This window comes from Gossypium raimondii, chromosome 1, assembly GCF_025698545.1.
Source record: "Gossypium raimondii isolate GPD5lz chromosome 1, ASM2569854v1, whole genome shotgun sequence".
NCBI lineage: Eukaryota > Viridiplantae > Streptophyta > Magnoliopsida > Malvales > Malvaceae > Gossypium > Gossypium raimondii.
This window is the reverse complement of record NC_068565.1, coordinates 28,569,671-28,594,457: the sequence shown is the minus strand read 5'-3', so window position 1 is coordinate 28,594,457 and position 24,787 is coordinate 28,569,671. Positions and strand designations below refer to the sequence as shown.

The window sequence follows — 24,787 nt, the reverse complement described above, 5'->3', positions numbered from 1 at the left end:
TATTTAATCAGCATGAAAGCCTTCTCTTGTTCATCACCCCATTGAAAATTGGAGTTTTTCTTAATTATCCCAGTCACAAGAGCAGCCAAGGTACTGAAATCAGGAACAAACCTTTTATAAAAACTAGCTAAGCCATGAAAACTCTTTACTTGGCTAACGTTTGTAGGTCGTGGCCATTCTCAAATTGCCTTTACCTTTTCTTCATCGACTTCAAGACCCTCAGAGCTAACCACAAAACTTAAGAAAACAATTTTGTTAGTACAGAACAAACACTTCTTAAGATTAGCAAACAAAGTTTCCTTTTGTAACACCTCCAGAACAGATGTCAAATGTTGCACATGTTCTTCCAACGATTTACTATAGACCAAGACATCATCAAAATAACACAGAATTTACCAATAAAAGAACAAAAGATATGATTCCTTAATCGCATGAAGGTACTCGGTGCGTTAGTTAGGTCGAAAGGCATAACCAACCATTCGTACAAACCATGTTTGGTTTTAAATGTCGTCTTCCATTCATTTTCTTCCATCATTCGGATCTGATGATAGCCACTCTTGAGGTCTATCTTGGAGAATAGTTAAGCTCCACTTAGCTCGTCCAACATGTCATCTAAACGTGGAATCAGATGTCAATATTTAATAGTGATCTTATTGATGGCTCTGTAGTCCACACACATGCGCCATGAACCATCTTTTCTTGGTACCAAGAGTATGGGCACAACACACGGACTTAGACTCTCTCGCACATATCCCGTTTCCACATACATTTGCTTCAGCGTAAGGGGTGCTAAAGTTACATTCCTTCTTAGGTGTTTAAAAGTATATCCATTGTGTAACCATCATGGATCACCCGTCGGTCGAATTGTCATGGTCTTCCCATCAGCAAATGGCCGGCGTGCATTGGCACCACATCACACACAACCTCGTCATTATACTTGCCAATGGAGAAGGCAATGACAACTTGCTTGGTTACTTTGAGTTCCCCTCCGTCATTGAGCCATTGCAGCTTGTAAGTGCGAATACTTGGTACTTGTTAAACCAAGTTTTTCCACCATCATGTTGCTGGCCACGTTTGTGCAGCTTCCACCATCAATTATAATGCTACAAACTTTGCCTTAGACATGGCATCGGGTGTGAAATATGTTTTCATGCTGCTTCTCATTCTTCGTGCTTTGGAGATTCAAACTTCACTTGATGACCAAGACTTCGCCATCAACAGCATATTCCAAGTCTTCTTCTTCATCGGTTAATGCTTCGGGCTCTTCTTCTTGATCCCCCTCAGACTCGATCTCTCCATCATCCCTTATAAACATTGCACTTCAGTTGGGACATTGACTGGCAATGTGACCCCTCCCAAGGCACCTAAAACACTTGATGTCTCAGGTCCAGTTTGGTGCAGCCTCTATTTTTCCTTTACTCGTTTCACCACTAGGCTTGTTAGGCTTTGTCGCTCCAACAGGCTCTTTAGATCTGTTTGGGCATCCTTTTTGTTGGCTCCTTGTCCCCGCCTTGATGTAAAAATAGAACTAGAAAAGGTCCGTGTGGCTCCCTTTCGCTTCAACTGCTTCTCTACCTTGATTGCCATATGAACCATGTCAATGATTTTGACATAGTGTTGCAACTCCACCACAGTGGCAATATCACGATTGAGACCAGCAAGGAACTTTGCCATAGTAGCCTCTCGATCCTCTTCAACATCAGCTTGAATCATGGCAACCTTCATTTCTTTGTAATAGTCTTCTACGCTGCAGTTTCCTTGAGTAAGGTTTTGTAATTTTTGATACAACCCACGGTGGTAATAAGCTAGAATGAACCTTTTTCGCATGATGGCCTTCATTTCAGCCCAAGTTGACACCAGTCGCTCTCCGTTCCTCCTTCGGCTCATGGTAAGTTGATCGTACCAAATAATGGCGTAATCAGAAAGCTCTATTGCAGCGGGCTTAAACTTCTTTCCTTCTGAGTAATTGTGACATTCAAACACAACTTCAATCTTCTTCTCGCTTCCTTGGCCCACGATTCCTTTGGCCTCAATGTCTTTCTCTTCAGTTGGAGGTTTGGTCACTCTCCACGTCACTTGGTTCATAAAGATCGTCTTGATGTCGCCACGATTAGCCTCGCTCTCCCCTTGGGTTTGGAGGAGTACATTCACGTTAGTTTCTTTCTTCGAGTTGGTCTAATCATTCTTGGAGTGGCTCTAATTGTTGTTGTAACAAATGGTTCATTTCTCGAAAAAGAGCTTGGTATGCCAAATAGAGCACACCACCACCAGCTACGTTTCTCACGGGATACATACCACCACCATCGGCAACGTTTGATGCACCTCTACTAGCAGCATTCCTTTCAGTACTCTGCGACATATTATTTTAATCCTCACTACAAATCTCACAAATTATCTTAAAAAGAAATAAAACGGTGCACTCCACTCGTGTTTACACTCGTCATTGGCTTTTATCTCTTTGATAGTCTCTCCTTTCTTGCCTTTTACCTCTCTTGTTTGTTTCTCAAAGTTTTTTGGTGACTCCCTTGAACTTAGCAGCAAATCTTTATAGAGTCGGCTTCGAATCGTTAAACAGGTAAGAAATGATGTTGGGTATAGGGTAGGCTTGAAAGAAAATGGTATTAATGGGAGTGTGGCTGAAAAACGTTTTGGACAAGAAAGTTTCGAATTCAGGAAAATAACATTTTTCAAGCTAGCTTTCTATTTTTTTTTAAAAAGCTTGCAAATCTGAAACTCCCCTTTTATAATTTCAATCTTGTGTATGCAGTGGACTCGTATATATATATTTTTTAAATCAAATTTTTTTTATAATCTTCAACCTGGGAGTAATAAATGATAATACTTACTTAATTTTTACTAGCTCTGATACCAAATGATGCAATCTCGTATTCGTTGGTGGAATCGAGTCGCTTGTTTCCCGATCGTAAAATTAAACAGTGACAGTTTCGTTTAACAAAGGGGGTTGTTTTCAAACAAAAATAAGTTTAACAAAGAAACTATAAGGATGATAAAGTTGATGGATGGATGGATGTTAAACTTAAAGCGGAAGAATGAACCAGTATTAGGGAATAAAGAACCAAGTGTTAAAGAGCATTAAGGTGAACAATGGTAGAAGGATAGGACCGAGACCCTCTATCTATTGAAATAGGAACCAGTCAGTATAGGTTTGAATGCCACACTCGTTGAAGTGATAAGTTCACAGAGAGAGACATATTGATGCCACTAGACGAGCTAGATAAGTCAATTTGACTCACTAAGAACAATGAGAGTTGAACAACTCACAAATAGTTTATAATTCCTAAAATGATCAAAAAGTTCTTGCTACAAGTTACAAGTAAACTATTTATATAGGCTACAAGGTGCCAGCTGAATAGTCAAGAAGTAATTCAAACTAAATGAAGCTGGAATTCAAGTAATTCAGCTCATTAATTCCTTGAAGACTTTAATTGATGAAGGTTGACATCAGCTTGATAATTGGAGTTCCCAAGTAGTCAATGAAGTGGACTTAAGAGTTGAGCTGAATGAACAAGGAGCTTGATCGGTTAGGAGTGTTTATGAGTTGTGGTAAATGCCTCCTTTGTTCACCAAATGTACAAATAGCTAGTGAATGCATCTTGTGGCGTTTGAAGAGTCTTTGGTGTGAACACTTGGATTTGGACTGTCCTTTGGGTGTGAACACCAAGAATTGGACGATCTATTGGTGTGAACAAAAGTAGCTAGCTGATAAGCTCAAACAAGGTTTAATGATTGACATATCTTTTCACAAATGGTCACTTGGAAGAATGTACCTAGCAACTCCAAGATACATGAATAATCGGGTGCATGCTTCTTCACAAATGAACTCCAATGAATCTGAAAATAATGCATGCATGTCCAGCCGCGTAATTGAATAACCTATAAAATAAAGTAAAGACTCGATTAAATACAACATTAAGACAAACTAAAACATAATTTAATTTGTATGAAACTAAGACATAATTAAAATGTCTGACTTAAAACATGTATTAATGTTCTACGAAATAGGACATAATTAATAGACTTAAAACAAATTAAGATACTCAGATTAAGACACAATTGAGTTTCAAATTAATAATGATGAAAATAACTAAAAGAGTTTAAGTCTTATTCCAGCAGCTGAATTAGCTAGCTAAGATCGAAATCGATTTGAAGCAGGTTGCATGCGACACATGTCAAGCATTCCCAAGCTCGATCAATGAATCCGGTCAGAGCTTCTTCCCAAACTTGATCAACAAGGCCCGAGATAGATTCTTTGAATTTCTTGGCTCGAGCTCGAGTAATTGGCCTCGTTGGCAATTTGATTGATTCACTAGTAGATTTGGTTGAATCCTTGGACGAGATCAGATCAAAAATTGAGTGATGTTTTGAAGCTAAGAGATAGATATTCAAATGCCATAAAGAAATCTCAACCCAGAAATACCTAGATCCCATCCAAAAAGTCATCGCAAGTTTGTTGATTTTTCAAACTTAAAAATTGGCAGCTTCAGTGAATGGAATTTAATAAATTTCACCCATCCATGCATGTACCATTCCCCCTTTCCTCGAAAATATTCCTCCTTAAATCTGGTCTTTGAATGAATCTTGGTTTGATTTCCTTGGCCTTTGACATTGTTGTTGGGCCTTTAAGTAGTGTGAGCCCATCACATCCATGGGTCTGGAATTGGGCTTTGGGACTCGCACCATTCCCCCTTCCTCAAGAAGATTCATCCTCGAATCCTTAGCTGCACAAAAAGAAAAGTGATGCGATCTCGTATTCGTTTGATGATTCGAGACGCAAGAGTTCCCGATCAAAAATTAAGAAGTATCGAATTGAGTTCTTGGTAAGGTTGAAAAATAGAAGAAGTTGGTTTTAAAAGCAAAGGGGATTTTGTTGGTAGAAAATTGATAGGGAAAAGTTTAGTTTAAGGTTGAAGAAAGAACCAATAGTATATTACGATATTGACCCGTTTCTAATAACAACACGTAAGATGGATAGGGCAAAGATAACTTGACCGTGACCCATTATCTATAATGAGATAGGAACCAATCGGTATAGGGTGAACGCCACACTTTGAAGAAGTGATCAGTTCAAAGAGAATCAGATTGACGCCACAAGAGGTACTTGATAAGTCAATTTGAGTCAAGAAAGAACAAAGAGAGTTGAACACTCATAATAGTTACAAAATTCATCAAAAGTTCAAAAGTCTGAAATACAAGATTTGAGCTTAGTATTTATAGCTCTACAAATTCCAACCGAATCGACTAGTTTAATTCAATATAATTGAGCTGAATAACCATTGAGCAACCCCACATGACTTTTGAAGACCCCATACACAGGTGACGCCAACAGCCATGTCATTTGCACTCCCCAAAAAGCCAAAACTTGTAGCCTTTAATTTGAGCTGATGGTTCAAGTAGATGACTGGTTTTGGATGGTGTAAACATTTTTGATTCCTTCTTGGGAAGCCGAATGTGTAGTCTCTATTTTAATGTCGCATAGGGCACACGAACCGCTTTCAAGGTGTGAAAACTCAAAATTGGATGGTCACTTGGTGTGAACATAGCATCCAGCTGATTGGACTAATGTGAAAGCACTTGTGTCCATTGCATTCCACGAAAGGATGCTTGCAAGAGATAAACCAGCAGCTCCCCCATGCATGCACATCCAAATGCATGTTCCCCCTTTAATGTCATCCATTGAACACCCTAAAAGACACATTAAACATAGCTTAAACATGATTTAATTGGTCTAAACTAAAGACATGTATTAAAGATGTCTAAACTAAGACATATTTAAAACATATATTTAAGATGTCCTAAACTATGACATAATTAAAAATCCTTATTAAAGATGTTCAGATTATGACATAATTAAAACTCATATTAATGATGTTCAAATTATGACATAAGTAAAGACTTAAACTAATTTAACTAAATAACTAGAACCGAATTTAATTCTTTATTCCAGCAAATAAATGCAGAAGCTGAAGAAAGCTAAAGTTGTGCTTGAAGTAAGTTGCATGGCATGCATGAAGTGCATGTCCATGATTGATCACTGAACCCCACAACGACTTCACCCCAAATTCTATCAATAAGGCTCACAACAGCTTTCTTGAACCTCTTAGCTCGAGCACGAGTAACCGGCCCCATTGGTAGCTCAATTGGTTCTTTGGCAGCCTCAGTTGGGTCTTGCACCATGATCACATCAAAAAGGGTTTAGAATAAATAAAAAAAATTAAAAAAAATACTCACCTAAGCTTTCTTGTGCACCAAAATGATTTCCATGATCAAATTTATGATTTTGGTCTCCCAAATCAGCATGGATCTCTTTCAAAAAGAACCATCAACACTAAACAAAGAAATATTAGGCACATCCATGTTCAAGTAAAAAATAACCTACAACTTTCTTTGAATATGCATGGTCATCCATAAGAATTTCCAATGATGAGTCAAGAATTTCACATAATTATAAAAATCAATAAGGATACTATGTAAAATTTCATCGTTAAAGGTCAAGATAGAAATTTTTGTTGCAAGAGAAAATATATAAAATGCTTTAATAAACCTATCTAGTGCAAATGAATTACTATTTTCAACCTTCACAAATTTAGATAAACCCATAAAATCAATTGAACTTTCACATAAAAGTTTAATGAAATTTTACCAACGAGAAAACATGTTGTAAGGAAAACTAAAAATCAGTAGCATACTTATAAAAAAAACATTCAATGTATGCCTTTTTAAATCAATTTCTGATGTTTCCTTACTTTTTTTTTACCTTGTAGCACTTGTGGAGAATTATTAATGTTCAACTTATCTCTCTCCCATAAGTAAAAGTGTCGATCGATGGTAGGGTAATGTAATTGGAAGTCCGTCAATGGATCCTTAAAATCCTGTAACAAGAAAACACCACTAAACAAATTCAAGTTATGGTTAGCTAAAACATAATTATTCCTCACTTTTTGATAAAGCACACATACGGAACATAATCGTAGCTTGTCTAAGTTGCAGATTTAACCAAGATCTCTAAACGAACGTAAACTGAAACGAGAAACTACGAAAACAGATTAGTTGTCACAAAGGAGAGTCAAATGAAATTAAAACAAAAGGAAGATGAATCGGTTGGTAAAGAGTCCAATAGAGAATGAATTAGGGTTTGTTGGATGGAAAGAAACCATCCTTGGACCACAAGAAAAAGCCCCAATCAAATCTGGAAAAACAAAACACTAAATAGATTTGTTAGAAGTGATTTTAAAGACAAAAGCAAATTGTTTTGTGCAAGAATGTTTGAAACAACATGGAAAGGTTAAAACTCCTAATTTTTGATGTGTTTCATGATGGAACAAGATAGGAGAACATATCTCTTGAAGAAATTTTAACCTAGAACAGAAATCAATAAAAATAGCAGGCAAAATAGCAAGAACTAAATTAAAATAAACAAGAAATGATAAATTAAGGCTAGAAAAGAGAAGATGATGTCCTAGGAATCCTTGAAAACATTAAGAATTCACAACTCCTTTCAATGGCTCTAATTCCCCCTCCAAGAAAGAGATCTTTGCAAGAAAAAGCTTGAAGATGATTCTCACAACCTAAAAGATTGTTAAAACAACTTCTAAAATAAACTCAAGAGCAATTCTTAAAGAAAAACTCAAAGAGAATTATTATTAACTTAAAAAAATAATAAATTGTATGTGTATAAAGAGTGGATGGCCATGTGACTTATAGGCCCCCAAAATAAGTTTTCTTAATGGGTCATTGTTTCAAGAACTTGGTCTTCTGATCTGTTTGGTCTCGAAACTGGCTCGTTCAAGCTCGCACATGAAATCTAATGTGCCTTGGCTGCAAGATTCGGTTTCTTAGACCAAGATTTGAAATCTTGATTTTCTTGATTCTTGAAATTGTCTGAAACAACAAAATGGGACCTAGATTTGGTTTCTTGATTTTCTTGAAAACAAGAAAGTGAATCTTGATTTTCTTTTTCAGTTGTGTGTGCATCTAGGGCCTTGGTAACGAAGTCTTGGATGGTCCTGTTCAATCTTGCTCGGATTTGCTTGGCCTTCGACCTCGTTATTGGGCCCTGAAGAAATTTGAGCCCCTCAAGTTCATGAACCTAATTTTGGGCCTTGAGACTCGCATCATCCCCCCCTTCCCCAAGAAGATTTGTGTCCGAATCTTTAACTGCTCTAAAAGAAAAAGGGATTAGAATAAAAAATAATAAAATAAAAAAAATACTTACTTAAGCTTTCTTGTGCTCCAAAACTATCTCCAGGATCAAAGACATTATTTCGATCCTTCAAATTAGCTTCGATCAAGGATGTCTCCTTTAAAAACAAGGTATCAACACTAAACAAAAAAAATGTTAGGCACATGAGTGTTCAAGTAAAAAAAATTGTAACTTTCTTTGAATATGCATGGTCATCCATAAGAATTTTCAATGATTAGCCAATAATTTCACATAATAACCAGAATTGAGAAGTTTAATATTATTATTTAAAAATTCATATTTAAAGTCTAAGGTAGAGAATTTTGTTGCAAGATCAAATGCATAAAGTTCTTTGATAAACCTATTGAATGTAACAAAAGTAACCTTGACATACCTAGATAAATCTATAAAATCAGTTGAACTTTCAGACCAAGGTTTAATAAAGTTTGGCCGACAAGAAAACATGTAAGAAAATATTTTACAAACAAAATCAGTAGCATACTTATCAAAAACACTCAAGGTATGCCTTCTTAAATCAATTTTTAATGTTTTCTTACCTTTCTTACCTTGTGGCACTTGTGGAGAAGTATCATTGTTCAACTTACCTCTCTCCCATAAGTAAAACTGTCTATCGATGATAGAGTAATATAATCGGATCATTGAAATCATGTAATAAAGAAACACCACTAAAGAAATTTGAGTTAGAGTTAGGTAAAACATAATCATTCATCACTTTTTTATAGGTATTTTCTTGCTTTTCTTTTTCTTTTTCCACTTGAGAACTCTCCAATTTTAGCTCATATGGATTTTCACTCACCAAATTTGGACCATCAAGTAGACTTTTATCACTCAATGTCTCTTTTCTCTCGGTCTTTTCACATGATTCTGTCTCACTTCCCATATCCCCTTCACAAGTATTATGAATATTCAATTTAGTACAATACATCTCAGTAGGAGAACATAACATTTCTATCTCATCTAACTCAATAGATTCAAGGAAAAAATCTCACTATCATCTTTTTCCAATTCACAAAATTCGCCATCACAAATCTTTTTTCCACTAGAGTATGAGTCAACAAAAGGTACAAGGTCATACTTACTTTCTTCTCTAGTTGGATATTTAATTGTACATTGGAAACCTTTATGATCTTTTGAACTACACCAATAACATTGCACAAAAGGTGATAGCTCAATTGTATTCCTCCTTTCATTTAGCCATCTCCCCTTGAATTGACAAACTAATGATCACTTTTTCCATCACAATAAGTCCCTTGATCATTTTTTCCATGAAATTCTGAAATTGAGAACTTTGATTTAGCTAAAAAATGTTGCCCAAGGTAATTATTAACAAAAGTCTCATCATTTGCACGAGAGACACATCGGGCATTATTTGCACGAAGACGAGGCTAATCAACCTTATCTCCCAAATTACGATTTCGACTTGTAGGGCTAATCAACCTAAGGCTAAGAGTCAATGAAAATTGCTGAAACCCGAGAACCTGAAAAGTTACAAAGCAACTTGACAAAAATTTTTCGAGGTGTTCCTAATTTCCAAAAATCACGAAATTTAAACTGGAGCTTTCTCAAATAATGCAGATCTGATCTGAAAATTTTTGGCACAAAATTCAACCCACATAATATATATTTTTTATTTTTCTTATTTTCACTTTTTGATCACCTTTTTTCATGGAAAATATTTTTTTATATTGTAATATAGTGCCAAGAATCAGTATATAAAATTTTAGATCAATTGAAAAACGTTTACCGACTCAAAAATATTTTTTCCGAAAAACATTCTGGATAAAAAATGCTTATAGGCTGTTTTGCAATGGAAATAAGTTTAGAAATCAACCATAAACACCCAAAACGCCTAAATCTGATACCAAGTGATAAAGAATGATACGGCACGCGTGCGAAATAGGATCGTAGCTTGTCTAAGCTGCGGATTTAACCTAGAGCTCTAGGCTAACGTAAAATGAAACAAGAAACAATGAAAATAGATTAGTTGTCACAAAGGAAAGTCAAAAGAAAGTAAAACAATAGAAAGATGAAATATCTGGTAAAGAGTCCAATAGAGAATGAATTAGGGTTTCTTGATGGAAAGAAACCATCCTTGGACCTCAAGAAAATGACCAACCAGATCTGTAAAAACAAAACACAAAATAGATTTGTTAAAAGTGATTTTAAAGACAAAAGTAAAATGTTTTGTGCAAGAAAACATTAAAACTCCTATTTTTGGTGTGTTTCTTGATGGAACAAGATAAAAGAATGTCTCCCTTGAAACAATTTTAACCTAGAACGAAAATCAATAAAATCAATAAGCCAAAACAGCAAGAACTAAATTAAAATAAACAAGAAATGATAAATTAAAGCTAGAAAAGAGAAGATGACGTCCTAGAAAGCCTTGGAAACATTAAGAATCCACAACTCCTTTCAATGGCTCTAATTCCCCCCCCCAACAAGAATGAGATCTTGGCAAGAAAAAGTTTGAAGATGATTCTCACAACCTAAAAAATTGTTAAAACAGCTTCTAAAAGAAACTTAAGAGAAATTCTTTAAGAAAAACTTAAAGAGAATTATTATTAACAAAAATCAATTGTATGTGTATAAGGGTGGACGACCATGCTACTTATACGCCCCCAAAATAATTTTTTCTAACCCTAATGGAATAACTAACATGACAACTCATCAAATAAGAAAAACCAAAATAATTCTAAGTGTGGACTTTTAATGGGAATTCAGCCAAAGGAATTAAATGGGCTCCTTAGGCTGAATTCTTACATGATGATTCACCTATTAAAATAAAATTGGACATATAGTTTAAATATTTTACAATTTGGGCCACTTTCATAATTTGGCCTGATATTCAATTAAATTACTTTCCAAACTCCAGGATGGGCTTGTAGACATCTTAATGGGCCATTTTTTCAAGAACTTGGTCTTGTGATACGTTTGCGCTCAAAATTGGCTCTTTCAAGCTAGTACATGAAATCCAATGCGCCTTGGCTGCAAGATTCAGTTTCTTGGACCAAGATTTCCAAGATTTGGAATCTTGATTTTCTTGATTCTTGTAATTGCCTGAGAAAATTTGAGTCCATCATGTTCATGAGCCTGATTTTGGGCCTTGAAATGCGCATCAATACTTTTCCTTATGTCATAAAATACAAGCAAGGCAAGGAAAATGTAATTGCTGACACATTATCTCAACGGTATGTATTGCTAAATTGTTTGGATTTGAGCACATAAAGGACTTGTATGAACATGACTTTGATTTTGGCAATATTTTTATAGCTTGTGAAAGAGAAGCTTTTGGTAAGTTTTTCAAGCACGATAGATTTCTTTTTCGAGAAATAAGCTTTGTTTACTAAGGAGTTTTCTTCAAGAGCTACTTGTGAAAGAAGCCCACGGGGGAGGCCTAATGCGACATTTTGGAGTTGCAAAAACTCCAGATGCATTGCATGAATTTTTTTGGCCACATGCGACAATACGTCGAGCGTCTTTATCAAAATTGCATATTTTGTAAAAAGGCTAAATATCGAGTAAACCCCCATGGTTTGTACACCCCATTACCAATACTTTATAAAACCTTGAATAGATATTTCAATAGATTTCGTGTTAGGATTACCAAGGTTCAATAGTGGGAAAGATTCTATTTTTGTTGTGGTGGATCATTTTTCTAAAATGGCTCATTTTATACCTTGTTGAAAAACTAATGATGCTAAGTATATTGCTAATTTATTTTTCAAGAAAATTTTCAAATTACATGGAATTCCAAAAGCATTGTGTCTGATCGAGATACCAAGTTTTTGAGCTACTTTTGGAAGACCTTATGGGGTAAGTTAGGCACTAAATTGTTGTTCTCCACTACATGTCATCCCCAACCTAATGGACAAACCGAAGTTGTAAATTGTACGTTGTCAACGCTGCTTCGAGCTATCATTCAATGAAATTTAAAGACGTGGGAGGAGTGTTTACCACATGTTGAATTTTTATACAACCGAAGTGTGCATTCTGCCACTAGGTTTTCTCCTTTTAAGATAGTGTATGGTTTCAATCCTCTTACACCTTTGGATTTAATTCCTTTGCCTTATAACGAATCTATCAATTTAGATGGAAAAAGAAAGGTTGAATTTGTTCAACAACTTCATAAAAAGGTTTGGGATAATATTGAAAAGAGGACAGAGCAATATGTAGAAGATGCCAACAAGGGTCGAAAGAAAGTCATATTCGAACCGAGAGATTTGGTTTGGGTACATATGCAAAAGGAATGGTTTCCTGCCCAACAGATATCTAAACTCCTTCCAAGAGGAGATGGCCCTTTTCAAGTCTTGGAGAAAATTAATGATAACTCTTATAAGATAGATCTCCCAGGTGAGTACAATGTTAGTGTGAGTTTTAACATTTTTTTATTTATCTTCATTTTATACAAATTCAGATTTGAGGACAAATCCTTTCAAAGAGGGAAGGGATGATGTGAGCATGGGTACAAGATTAGGACCAAACGTGAAGGTTCTATTACTTGAAGATGCGTTGCAGGTACCTATGGAGCCAATTACGTGGGAAAGGCTAGAAAGCTTAAGGAGGCACTCAATGTTCTCATACAAGTCATTTGGGTTGAGTTGGAGCAATCCCCATTGCATTCTGGACTTAGTATGGAACATCAACCTTGCAATGTTTTATTCGTTGCTCAATAGGCCTTTATTAGTCACATCTTAAATAAAGTTTATTCGCATGTTTAAATAAAGAACTTGTCGTTTTTTCTATTCTATTTCTTTGTTTGTTTTATTCAATATTTTCATTGCACTCATAATATTTTAGTTTATGCATATGGAATGAATGAATTGTGAAATGAGTCTTATTTATATTATATTGCAGGTACCTTTGTTGACCATACATCTTCCATGAAGACCTTTCATCTCCAAATCAGAATTCGAGCATTCATGGACAAATTTAATGAGACTTAGGGATTCAAGCATTCATTGGTCAGATTTAAAAGACAAAATGCTAAAAGGTTCACATTCATGCATCTTAAATGACCATTCAGTTAGCCAAAGTCCCTTTAATTGCCAACATTCAAGATGAGAGTTAAACATGACCTTTGGAGGAATTATTATAGCATCATATTTATACAAGTGACTTTTCGACAACCTTATAACCTTTGGAGAGACTCTAGTTGTAATGCATTTATGCACAAGTGACCTTTTAGTCACCCCATGCACATTCATTTCCACCGTCCAAAATGGGGGTTGAATGTGACTTTTGAAGTTCTTCCACTTTATTAAGTCTACATGTAAGGTTGGGAGTTATGTGACTTTTCGTGTACTACTTGCATTCATGCATAATTAAGTCCTTAAATTACATAGATGGATTAACTATCCATATACCTAGAATAGTATACAAATAGTTGCTCATTTTGTAATTTGGAGGTTGATGAATCAAAATACATTTTGTGAAATTTTCTTGAGTTCTTAAAAACATACAAACTAAACTTATCAAGGGTTTTGCCCTGTGGCATTCTTCTTTCATTTCTTATACATTATACATTCAGTTCTTGTTTCTTTCATAAACAACGGGTCACATTCAATAACGTTGGTTCTTTTCTCATACAAGTCTTTGATTCAAGATCCATATCTTATTTCTTTAGTTTTCAAGTACCTATTTAGAAACGGTCAGGCATTCAATGAATTGTAACTCTAAACCGATTACAAGCTCACATCACATCTAATCGAGGGATAGGATGTCAATACTTTACCGTGATATTATTTATAGCGCGACAGTCAATACACATCTGCCAAGTTCCTTCTTTGGAATTAATAAAACAGGAACGACACATGGACTAAGACATTCTCGCACATATAGATCATTCACAGCGATCAAAGCTACATAGTTTCTTTATTCTTAATTGAAGTTAAAACTAAAAGGAACATGACTTTGATTGCCCAAATTATTGGAAGAAAAAATATAACATAGTTAATTCACTATATATATTAGAAACTATAATGATTGCAGCAAGAATGAATGATTTCCGATCTGTAAGGAAATAGCTAAGGGTAAAAATCCCTTCCGCCACTTATAAGGCTAAGCTTGAAAGAATAGCTAGCCAGCCTCCTTCAACCCGTTGCTCTCCAAATCTTCGCATCATCTTCACACTAATTGAAATTTGCTTTCATGATTCACGTATTACATTCAGTTACATCGCAGGATCTATTTCTTCTGGAATTCTTGCTCTCCCTGAGTAAAGATACTGCATCTCATCTATCCATGTCTGCCAAATTCCAAACCATTAGCCACCACCAGAGATGATAAGTTCTATAAAGAAATAATGTAAATATACCTCATGTCGAAAGGCAATCCTCATGTTTGGAACATTTGTCTTCTGAATGTCATTCCCTTCTGGACCTCTTAGGAAATATTTGTTGCCAAGCCAATGCAACTGCAGTAAAAAGGGAACGATAATATGTAAAAAATGTTTTAACTATGGCTTATTTCATAGATTTACCATTCGCAAGAGCTACTGAGGACTTAGACGTATGGAAAAAGACTATCAAAGGTTGGTCAGTCAATGTCAGTGAATTTGGCGTATCTCCGAATCCCAACCAAGTATTATAAAGACCATTTTCAAATCCACATTATGAGTTTCCCAGAAAATGTATCAATAACATTTTACCTTCTCAAGCAACCTGGAACTTTACACAAAATTTTATCTTATTTTTAGACGGGGCTTGAGCTTTGAAAGGCTTTGTTCAACGCTTGCTGCAAGTGAATAGAAAAATAAAAGAGAGAAAAAAAAAGCACAATTACAGGTTATAGGCTTCCTATTGACCATTTTTCCTGCTTAGTATGGATGTAAGTTAATGAACATGCCCGATAATGTTGAAGATGAAAGAATTGAAGAGAAACAATTTCAGCCAACACGTCACTTATAATATAAGCATCCTCTCTCACTTCTTCATTTGCAATATCAATTACCCTAAATAGAATCAATTTTTCCTCAATCAGATAATAAAGTAGTTGCCCATTTTTTTATCTGAGGTGTACCCGCCAATAGAGAGCCCGTCATTCGAAAGGATTTATGTAAAAAGATAGAATGAGAAACTTTGCTTGGTAATTGAAAGAATGAATCCAGCAAGTTGCTTCCATACTTCACAAGAAAAATTGAAGGGCCAAGAAAGCAGAGAAAGTAAGTTTCAGAGATCTCTCTCACCTTTGACATATGCAAAAACCCAGACTGGTATACAGAATTTCTAGCAATCTCACATAAGTCACAAGCACTGAGCTTCCAAACCTGCAAAGTACCGATTTAAGATGATGACAGACATCAAGCATTATGGTTAAGCACCTTACCATGTGTCTTTTAATTTACTAGTTCCTTTAGACTGTGTTGGGGGAACAGTTGGATGAATTTTTTTTTTTCGTTTGACATTTTCAGGAATATTGGAAAAGGATATATATAAATATATACAGAGAGAGAGAGAACTGGCCATTTGGTTTTCCACAGTATTATAGATATAGTACTGTCAAAAGCAAGTAACAAACCTGTGCTGCAACACTGTACTCTTCTACAAGTGCTTCCTTCGTCAAATGAATTTGTAAAGGATCATCAGATGAAAGAGAAACATTTAGCCCACGCTGAAAGAACGAAGGAAATGGGTTGCGATGATAGTCCAGGAAAAGGGAATTATTGCTCAGAGGAGACATGGCCAATCCGATCTGATAAAAGGACAGTAAGATGATCAACATTAGTAATTGAATCAATTGTACTATTTTAAAGGGGGAGTTCATTCCAAAAGTCACTCGTAAACTGTTTATGCAGAATAATACAAGGGCTGCAGATGCAGATTCTGCATATTCCAACAGATGGGAACGAGATATGATGACATCCCCACTGATTGGTTTGGAATAAGCGCATAATACAACTGAAAAACCGCCCATGCACATGCCATTTTTCATGCTCTATTTTTACAACACAAAAAAGGCTAAACCATCTGCTAGAAAGAAACTTGTTTATGGAAAATCCTGCAAGACAACCTGAGCAAGGTAATACAAGTACTGCAAAACAGGGGATTTCCGGAGATTAATCCCGTGAGATATATTGTTGCACAGAAGGAAAGCAGCAGCTAAATGGTCAATATCACCAGCCTGCATAAATTTGCAAGTGTCAAAAGCAATTTAAATACCTGCAGAAACACTAAAACAGAGAGAAATTGACTTTAACCTCCCCACAGTGAGGTCGGAGTTTTATTGTCTGCATTCCTTTTGACTCACGAAGCTGAAAAAAGGAAAAAATAAAAATTATGAAATGTTTCAACATAACATCTATAACAAAACGATCAAGGATAAAATAATCTTCCTCTTTACCCCAGGCACCTAACCAGCTCAAGTATTGTAAAGGATCACATGATGTTTCATTCCCCCATATCCTTCTGACAAACTTTTATTCAACAACATTGACTTCAATAATTAGTCTTAAAGTATATTCCAGATATTACTGAATCAGGGGATGATTACATAAAATCATAAAAGCCGACTAAATCTTCCCCTAACAACAAAAGACCAAAAGCCCAATTGCTGTGTAAAAAGCAATAATGGTATGTAAAATAACTATGATAAGATTAGAAAATAACACAAACCTTGTTGAGTGTATAAAGGTTTGCATAAAAGTAGTAGGCATAATAAGAATATGCAGGATTAAATTCATTAGTCCATTCAGCAGGAGTTGGCATGTGCTTTGTAGGACGCCTCTCTGGTTTACTCTCATCATCAACTAAATCAAAGCCAACCACCTGTACTAAGAGACATTAGCATTTCTTTGTGGCATTCACAAGTAAAAGGCTACAAACATTTTCCCTGACAAACTGATTATTACAACAATTTAGGAAAGTTCTACAAAATAATGCATTATATGACAAGACTAAACGAATGGTGGTTCAACAAACAAAACAATCTAAATTAGGGATGGCAATCGATCCAATATCACACTGCAATCTTTGAAATCTCCAAATCCGCTTAGTTTGTCCAATATCTAAATCTGTTTAATATTAACTTACTATCCGAATACTACTATTTGAGTCCACACCCACTGTAAAAAACAATCCGTTGAATATCCAATTTGGCTAAGCATCCAAAATTTTTAAGCCAGTCCTTTTAAAAATAAATTTATCCAAATCCATAATCCACATAAAAAAAATGAATTTGGATAACAGATGCGAAGATCTGACAATCAGCATGAAAACTGAAGTGAAGTGGGATAACAAATATCCAAGGGTTTATCCAAATCCGCAGCAGATAGTAAATCTAATATCTGAATCTGAAAGTTACCCAAAATTGCAGCAGACAGATTCTATAATATCAGATATTCAATTGCTTTGCTGTCCAACTCCATCCATCTAAAATCGCAAGGATGTACCCATGTTCAATATGCAGTACAGACCCAAAAATTGACCATATAATGTGGCTCAAGAGAATTTTCGAATGGTTTTAAAGAATTATGAGAACACAATGAATAAAGTTAAGGCATCATTTATTCAGCTTGCTATAATGCAGGTCACTCCAGTAAAGAAGCATTTTTTAACTGTATTTTCCCTTACCCCAATAACAATGAAATCTCTTATTATAGCACAGTATGTTCTCCAAGGAACATAGAACTCACCATTTTTAGGAACACGTGTAGTTGAGGATGAGAATTCGGATCAACTGTAACTTCAAATAGTGGAATGAAAACATTGTCCAGAATATTCTGAAAAGATTTTACAATTCCCATTTGCTTGTACACATTATACAATCGTGGTAACTGCAAAATTAAGTCAAAACCAAGTGAAGAAGGTTACCTTTGACTTGAGAAATATATCAAAGAGAGGGAGAGAGAGAGAAAACAGTAATCTGGAAAGATGATGCTTGATATGGACATGATACCCTAAAAACCGATCTTAAATTTTAATTTCTAAAATGTTATTAGCTTGTGCATACTTTCAAATACTTTTCATTAGAGTTACCATAAGACTAATTTTTCCAATTTTAGATGATTCAAGAAACTACTTGGGGGCAATTCTTAAATAAACATGTCCAAACAAGATACGATCATTTGACTCTTTAACAAGAAAGCATCCAAGAAAACCAGTAGTTAATACTTAAATAAACATTATCAAATGGAGATGTAAAGAAGAAAGAATCCTACTGCAAAGCTGGATAGCAGGAGAATCACTAGAATGAAGAGAAATAATATTGGCACTATACCTGAATTAACCAAACAGTAGTCTCACTATAAATTTCATTGTTAATAAACCAACTTGCCAACTGGTCCCATTCACTTTGTTTCCTTCCATATATGGACACCCTGTACTCTGCCATCTAGAAAATATATATATATTATTCAGTGTTGTCAGAGGCGCAAGGAGCACTCTAGGTGCTAGAATCCTTTTATTGTATAAGGCACATGGCGCACAAAAAAAAAACACTTGCTTATGTTAAGGCACATGTATGCGTGTTTTGGTATGTCCATGTCTGTATATAAATAAGCCAAAGATATATAATTATAATAATAAACTATAAAAAGTGCTCCAGTTTGAACTACAAAACATGCCAAATTTTCTTTCTTTTGTCAACCATATGCATATTTCCATATGATCCCATGCCTGGTGTTGAATACTCAAATATTGAGAAGTAGAGAGTTCGATATAATCCCTTTGTTACAATTAAGAAACAATTAAAGAGATATTAAAGAGAACTTCAATTAGAAGGCCTTTTCCCCCTATATGCACCAGGCAGGCGCTTAGCCTGAAAAGGTCAAAGGCCCTTTTACTGTCTGGTGATAAGGCAAAAAACATTGGACAAAGTTGGTGGGAGGATAGAATACTAAAAGAGCCCAATGTTGTCACTTTTCTACAGTAAGCTCATATGCTTTTTTTGTACCCAAACAATATCTTACCCTTTAATTTGTACCTAAAGAAATTATTTCTAATAGAAAGTTTACTTTTGTTATGATCAATGCTGGAGGCCAAAACTGATTTGGCCTAAGGAATTGGTAGTGAGAATTGGGAGGCAAGAAGAAAGAAAGTTCTTAAGTGTTATATTTTTCAAAAAATACAAATTGTTCATTTTTTTACCACATCATCAAGCCAGGTCAGCTTCCATGTGGATAAAGAAAATTTTGGCGGCATTGACCATAACAGAAGTCAATCTTTTGTTTGAAAATAAAAGGTTATTTGGATACAATAAAAACAGAGGCTCACTTAAGAAAAAGAAGGATACTTCATGGGCTTTTAATAATTTAGCCCTTGGTAGGAATATGACCATCCAGAAAAAGGCAGTTGATACTTTAAAGTCAATTAGCCGAAACAATAACAACAATTCTTAGGCTTCAATAAAATAATTTAGACAACAAATAAAGCTTTAAGGTTGAATTTTGCACTGCAGCAGCATTGGGTTTTACAAGGTGAAAACCCACACATTGCATAAAAATATCAAAGCTTCAGATCTATCACAATTTAAAATTCTAACCAAAATAAACGCCAAGAATGCTGAATGCCTAAACAAAAAACATAAGATTAACCCCAGGACCTAAACTTCAAATAGCATGCAAACATTTTTAGAGAAACGCTTCCATAAATACTTTGGAGGTTGAAAGAGTAAATAAATATCTCTTAACAGTATGAATTTAATTAATATTTCTATATGGGACATGCTAAAATGGAGGATGCACAAGTAATGATTAAAGCAGAGCATTATGACTTTATTCTACCTGATATTTGCTTGTTTCAAGATCTGATAGCACTTGCTTCGTAACTTCTGCCAGAAAACGTCCTGTACAAGCACCTCTTAATTTGTCAATGCTTTCCCAAATTTATATTAACAGTGATGGCAACATCCAAAAAAAGAAAAAAGTCTCAACCTAGAATGTGAGAACTAAAACAGTCAGCACCACTAAATCTGTTAATTTTGCCAAACATATGTTACCAATAACATAGAGCTGTGACCCCGATACCAATGTGAATTTGAGATACAAAGCGAGAACTATTGGAGAAAACTTATAAAAAATGAGTGACTGTATCAATTACCAATAAAAGGAAAAAAAAAAGGGTTATCTGACCAAACATAGTAAATAAAACTTAAGCTTGCTTCGTGATGACGTAGTTGTCAGACCTTGGATAAGATTGTCCTGCTTTAAAAAGATCTCTCTAAGTCTGCTTTGCCCACAAGGATTATATTTAAGATTGAATTTGTCAAATCGATGAAAGGTGCTCTTATCAGCATGAACATCCAACAAATCAACATTGAGATCATATCTGAAATATAGGGCAGGTGAAACATTAGTTGAAATAAATCAAAGCACTTTCTGAAACATAGAAGCGAATGGAACCAAGGTTTTGCCTACCCAGTCAAGTCCAAACTCTCAAAAACTTCTTTCAATGTCATATACTTTCCATCCCTAAATATAACAACCTGCACAGTTTCATGTAGGATTGTGTTGATTATGATCCATTTTAAATGCTTACAAACACAACACAGGATGCTAAATTAGCAAATAAAAGTAATTCAAAACCACCTCATCAGGTTCTTTTCGTAGTTTTGATTTGATGAAACTAAGCAGATGTTTCTGGTTCATGCAAGCAGAATGATGCACATGTGTATCAACCTTCCGGATATTGTAGAAATCCCTGTGTGGTGCACTCTTCTGAGCCAAAAACTCCCTATCTGCATTTACTAACAGATGAAGGCGGAACTTCTGTGCAGCATCCAGTTGTAAGTTACATAAACAAGCCAAAGTGGATAAAATACACAATTTAGAGTTCAAAACCTACCTCTTCTAGAAACCTTAGTCGGTGATGACAAGCAGATCGAACATTTCCAGCTGACATGACTTTTAGGAGGTGATGCATATCAGTGAAAAATGTTGTTGAACTTGCAACAGGAAAAAGCTCAACAGTGCCTGAAAATTCATAGACAGATCATTTCCTGTTTTAGGGTTCATCAAAGGAAATAACCTTAAGCAATGGAAACATGCAGATCAAGCATACAACTATAGTTTAAATAATTTTTGCATCATTTCCAATAGATTATGTTTTAGAGACCAGTCATGTTAAACAGTGTTTACACTAAAAGAACTCCTATCCCCATACTCACACACTAGAAACTCTATTCCTGGGGCATCAAATTTTCCAAATAGATATTAAGATTTCGGCCCAAAACCGACAATATAACCTTGTCATGTTCAAGAAAAACACTTAATTGACAAATCTGATTCATTTTTGACAATATAATATGGTATACACTAATGGTACATACCACTTTCACTTGCATAAACATGTATGACTCCATCTTCCATCCTAAAGTGATGCTGCATGAAAAGGAAAAAACAGAGTAAAATACAGAAAATTCTTTTATCACTGTTGCTTCAATGAGTTTAGCAGAAATGTTGTAACCTTTTTTTTCTAAACAATATTTAAAAAGAAAAAAGAATAGAAAAACGAAACACACCGCTGTTTTTTCCACAGGTTCAAAGTGAAATGGATCACAGCTCGCCTTTGGAGTGCTAGGTTCCATCACAGGTTCCTTGGTCCATGGAGCAATCTCCTCCCTGTAAACATAATTGTCTCGCAATTCCAAGCACTCCCGTACCATCTTTCTTACTTCCTCCTCTTCAACATTTGTTGAGTCTGTATAGAGATTGTTAAAAGCAGAACAACAATCAACTTAGAAGTGTTCTTACTCAAGCACTTCTAGTAAGAAATAAAGACTAATTCTGACTTGGCCTGTCAGTCTTGCTTAATAAATATCTATATAGAGGAAAAAATGTGTTAATACACCCAAGACACCAATTAACAAATTAAAGTAATAGAAAATTCTAATTTATTAAATATAAAACTAAGTTTACAACAGAGATAGATAGTAAAAGCATTCAGATTTAGAGAAGCTATGATACCATGCAATGTGCTTCTGAGAGGCAAACTAGTCTTGGTAAAAACAGGATCATTCTCAAATATGCCAACTGAAGCTGAATCAACGTTTCCCTTGCCAACTAGATTCACACAAGATCTTTCCTCATTCCCAGAAGCTTGATAGGTCTTGTCACGAGCATGGTTAACACTATCGCCTCTAAATGGAAGAGGAAACGAATTTTGAACTTTTGTAGCAACATCCTATATATTTACCAATAACAGATGAACAAAAAATCAATTGCTTTTGATGCATTATTAGTAATTAAAAGATTCACCATAGTTACTCTACAAATGATAAACCCTTAAACCTAACGGCAAAGCAAACCCTATCTGCTCGAAAACAAATTCTATTGAAACTACTTTGGCTTTGTACTATAAGCAATGATATTGGCATGAAACTAAAGGAAACACCAGAACTAGAAAACCGCTCACCTTTAACAAATCAGCAGAAACATCAATATTCTTGTCAGCAAAAAGAATCTCATCCTCATCCGCAGGCTCTGTCCCTTCATCATCTGAATCCCCAGCAGCATTGCCACCAGGCGACCTTGGAGTCATTAGCCGACCATAGGTAGCCAACCTCATAGTGGAACCTCCATGACTAAAAGTCTGACTTTCTCCTGCAAAAGAAAAGAAACAAAAGAATAACATACTTCATGTAGAATACATGCCAACTGCATTTAGCAAATCGTGAATGCTTACAAGTTCAGAACCCGAACCATTTTCCTAAAACACTCGATGTGCATCAAGCCAAGAGCTGATTCGTAAAGTCAAATTTTACAATTACTTTACAATTTACTTTTTGCTCTCGGAAAAAAAAAAGGAACAAAATGACTTCTGGATACAAAAGGAAATGAATTTTTAAAGAATTAAAACTGAAAAAAGAAATGTATGCTTAATCTACAAAGGCAACAAATAATAATAATAAATCTTATTAGAACTGATACTTCATTTTATTTGTTCATTCATTTTTAATCAATTTATACGATTTTCATTATTCAACTATCAGGAACATTTTTTAGGAAAATATATTTACAACATTAACTCTAATTTCTACTTTCCCTTGTGCCCACTGTTAGCAAAACTATTCAAACTCTCTTTTAGCAATGCGGCATTTAACTGTCATGTAATCAATATCGATCCGCATTTCATCAAAATTTGATTAGAAGTCTAATTCGATCGTCATAAAACACTTTCTACAGTTATGGTAACAACGGGAAAAAAGAAACAAAAGATTAGTGCAAAAGCAATTATAGGCCTAAAATAAAGAAACTACCTCTCCAAGATGTTTGAAGAGGAGGAAGACCCGAAGGAATAAAGTTAAGCTTCTCAAGCGACGAAGCAGAGCAACTTTGAACTCTTTCCCTCACCGCCTGATCAAATTTAGCATCCTCCTCGAACCACTCATTGCGCAAAGCCACGTTAGGCATCGAACTGGAAATGCGAGAACTCCTCGACACCTCCATTTTCTCATCAAAAGATTTAGACGCGCTCGATTTTTGGTCGAGGCACTGATCCACTTCTTCTATTTCTAGTCGTCTATTATCTTGTTCGTAATCCACTTCTTCATCCTCTTCGTCTTCATCGGAGACAAGGCGACTTCGAGGCCGCCTTGCCTGCGGCACACATTCGCGGCGGATCTCGATAAGCCGATCGATGACCTGGTCGACACTGCGTTTGTGGATATAAAATGCGGATACGGCCATTAATGAAGCTCCGAGTAACGCCGCCATGGCCAAGTGCAACGAAGGGATAGGCGTAGACGAGTCCATGAATATCTTTCCCTGCAAAACAAAGGAACCCTAATTTTTCTATTTTGACAACGCGTGTGAGTTGCGAGAGGAGAAGCGCAACATTTCTTCTTTACTTTTATAGCTTTTGTGGAGTGCTGGGCAGCAGATGGCGAGACTGTGTGAGAGAAAAAGAGCGAGAACCAAAAGCCTAAAAGTGCAAGCCAATGGTAGGACCTGTTAGAATATACGTGGACCTACCAGATGATGACGTATATTATATTTTAGTTTTATCTTTTTCCTTTTCGGTAATAGTGTTTTTTTTTTATAGTTAAATCTTCTCTAAACTATTGATTATCCTTCCACCAAGAAAAACTTTTTACGGACTGCTGGCGAAACAAACTTTTTACCATCAGAAACCTCCGAGTTTAAACGTGTCTAAATTCATTTTTGGACGAAAATTCTTGAACTTGTAATCTTTTATTGTTTTTAAAATTTTCTAACAAATAATAAAATCTATAATAGATATCAAAATCTCTAAAGCAATAGTAAAAATTTTAAAAGATACGAAATTCTGTAATGAATACTGAAATATAAACGAAAAGTCACCTACTCCTCTTGATTTATGTTGCTGACTTCTCTTACAAATTATAGTTGTTCTTACTCATCTTCATTAACAAACAGTTTTCAAATTTCCGTTTTTTTAATAAAAAGATTTTAGTGTTAAAATTTTCGAAATTTTTTATAAAAATTATTTTGAGTGTTGATTTTGAATAAAAATGAGAGTTGTATTGAAATTTTGAAAGATATCGAAATTTGTAATAAATACTAAAATATAAATGAAAAGTCAACAACTCCTCTCGATTTATGTTGCTAACTTCTCTTACATATTATAGTTGTTCTTACTCATCTTCATTGCCAAA

General features: G+C 35.2%; 1 protein-coding gene across 1 annotated transcript; it reads right to left on the bottom strand.

Moving 5' to 3' along the window:
- Nucleotides 1-13,935: 13,935 nt before the first annotated feature.
- LOC105785519 (probable AMP deaminase) lies at nt 13,936-24,055 on the bottom strand. Its single transcript, XM_012611613.2, has 19 exons — nt 23,411-24,055; nt 22,567-22,754; nt 22,119-22,335; nt 21,674-21,852; nt 21,482-21,533; nt 20,998-21,125; nt 20,742-20,921; nt 20,571-20,638; nt 20,339-20,481; nt 19,938-19,999; nt 18,434-18,547; nt 17,850-17,990; nt 16,831-16,983; nt 16,416-16,469; nt 16,229-16,339; nt 15,737-15,910; nt 15,405-15,485; nt 14,535-14,633; nt 13,936-14,465 (listed from the first exon to the last, which is right to left on the bottom strand). Exons 1-19 carry the CDS (start codon nt 23,904-23,906, stop codon nt 14,391-14,393), a joined length of 2,715 nt encoding a protein of 904 aa, XP_012467067.1. The 5' UTR covers nt 23,907-24,055; the 3' UTR covers nt 13,936-14,390.
- Nucleotides 24,056-24,787: the final 732 nt, after the last annotated feature.

Coding starts and splice junctions, on each gene's coding strand:
- LOC105785519 (XM_012611613.2), bottom strand. CDS start 23,906: ATGGACTCGTCTACGCCTATCCCTTCGTTGCACTTGGCCATGGCGGCG. Junction 15,486..15,736: donor AGTACAGTGTTGCAGCACAG/GTTTGTTACTTG, acceptor GGTACTTTGCAG/GTTTGGAAGCTCAGTGCTTG. Junction 14,466..14,534: donor GGATTGCCTTTCGACATGAG/GTATATTTACAT, acceptor GGAATTTGGCAG/ACATGGATAGATGAGATGCA.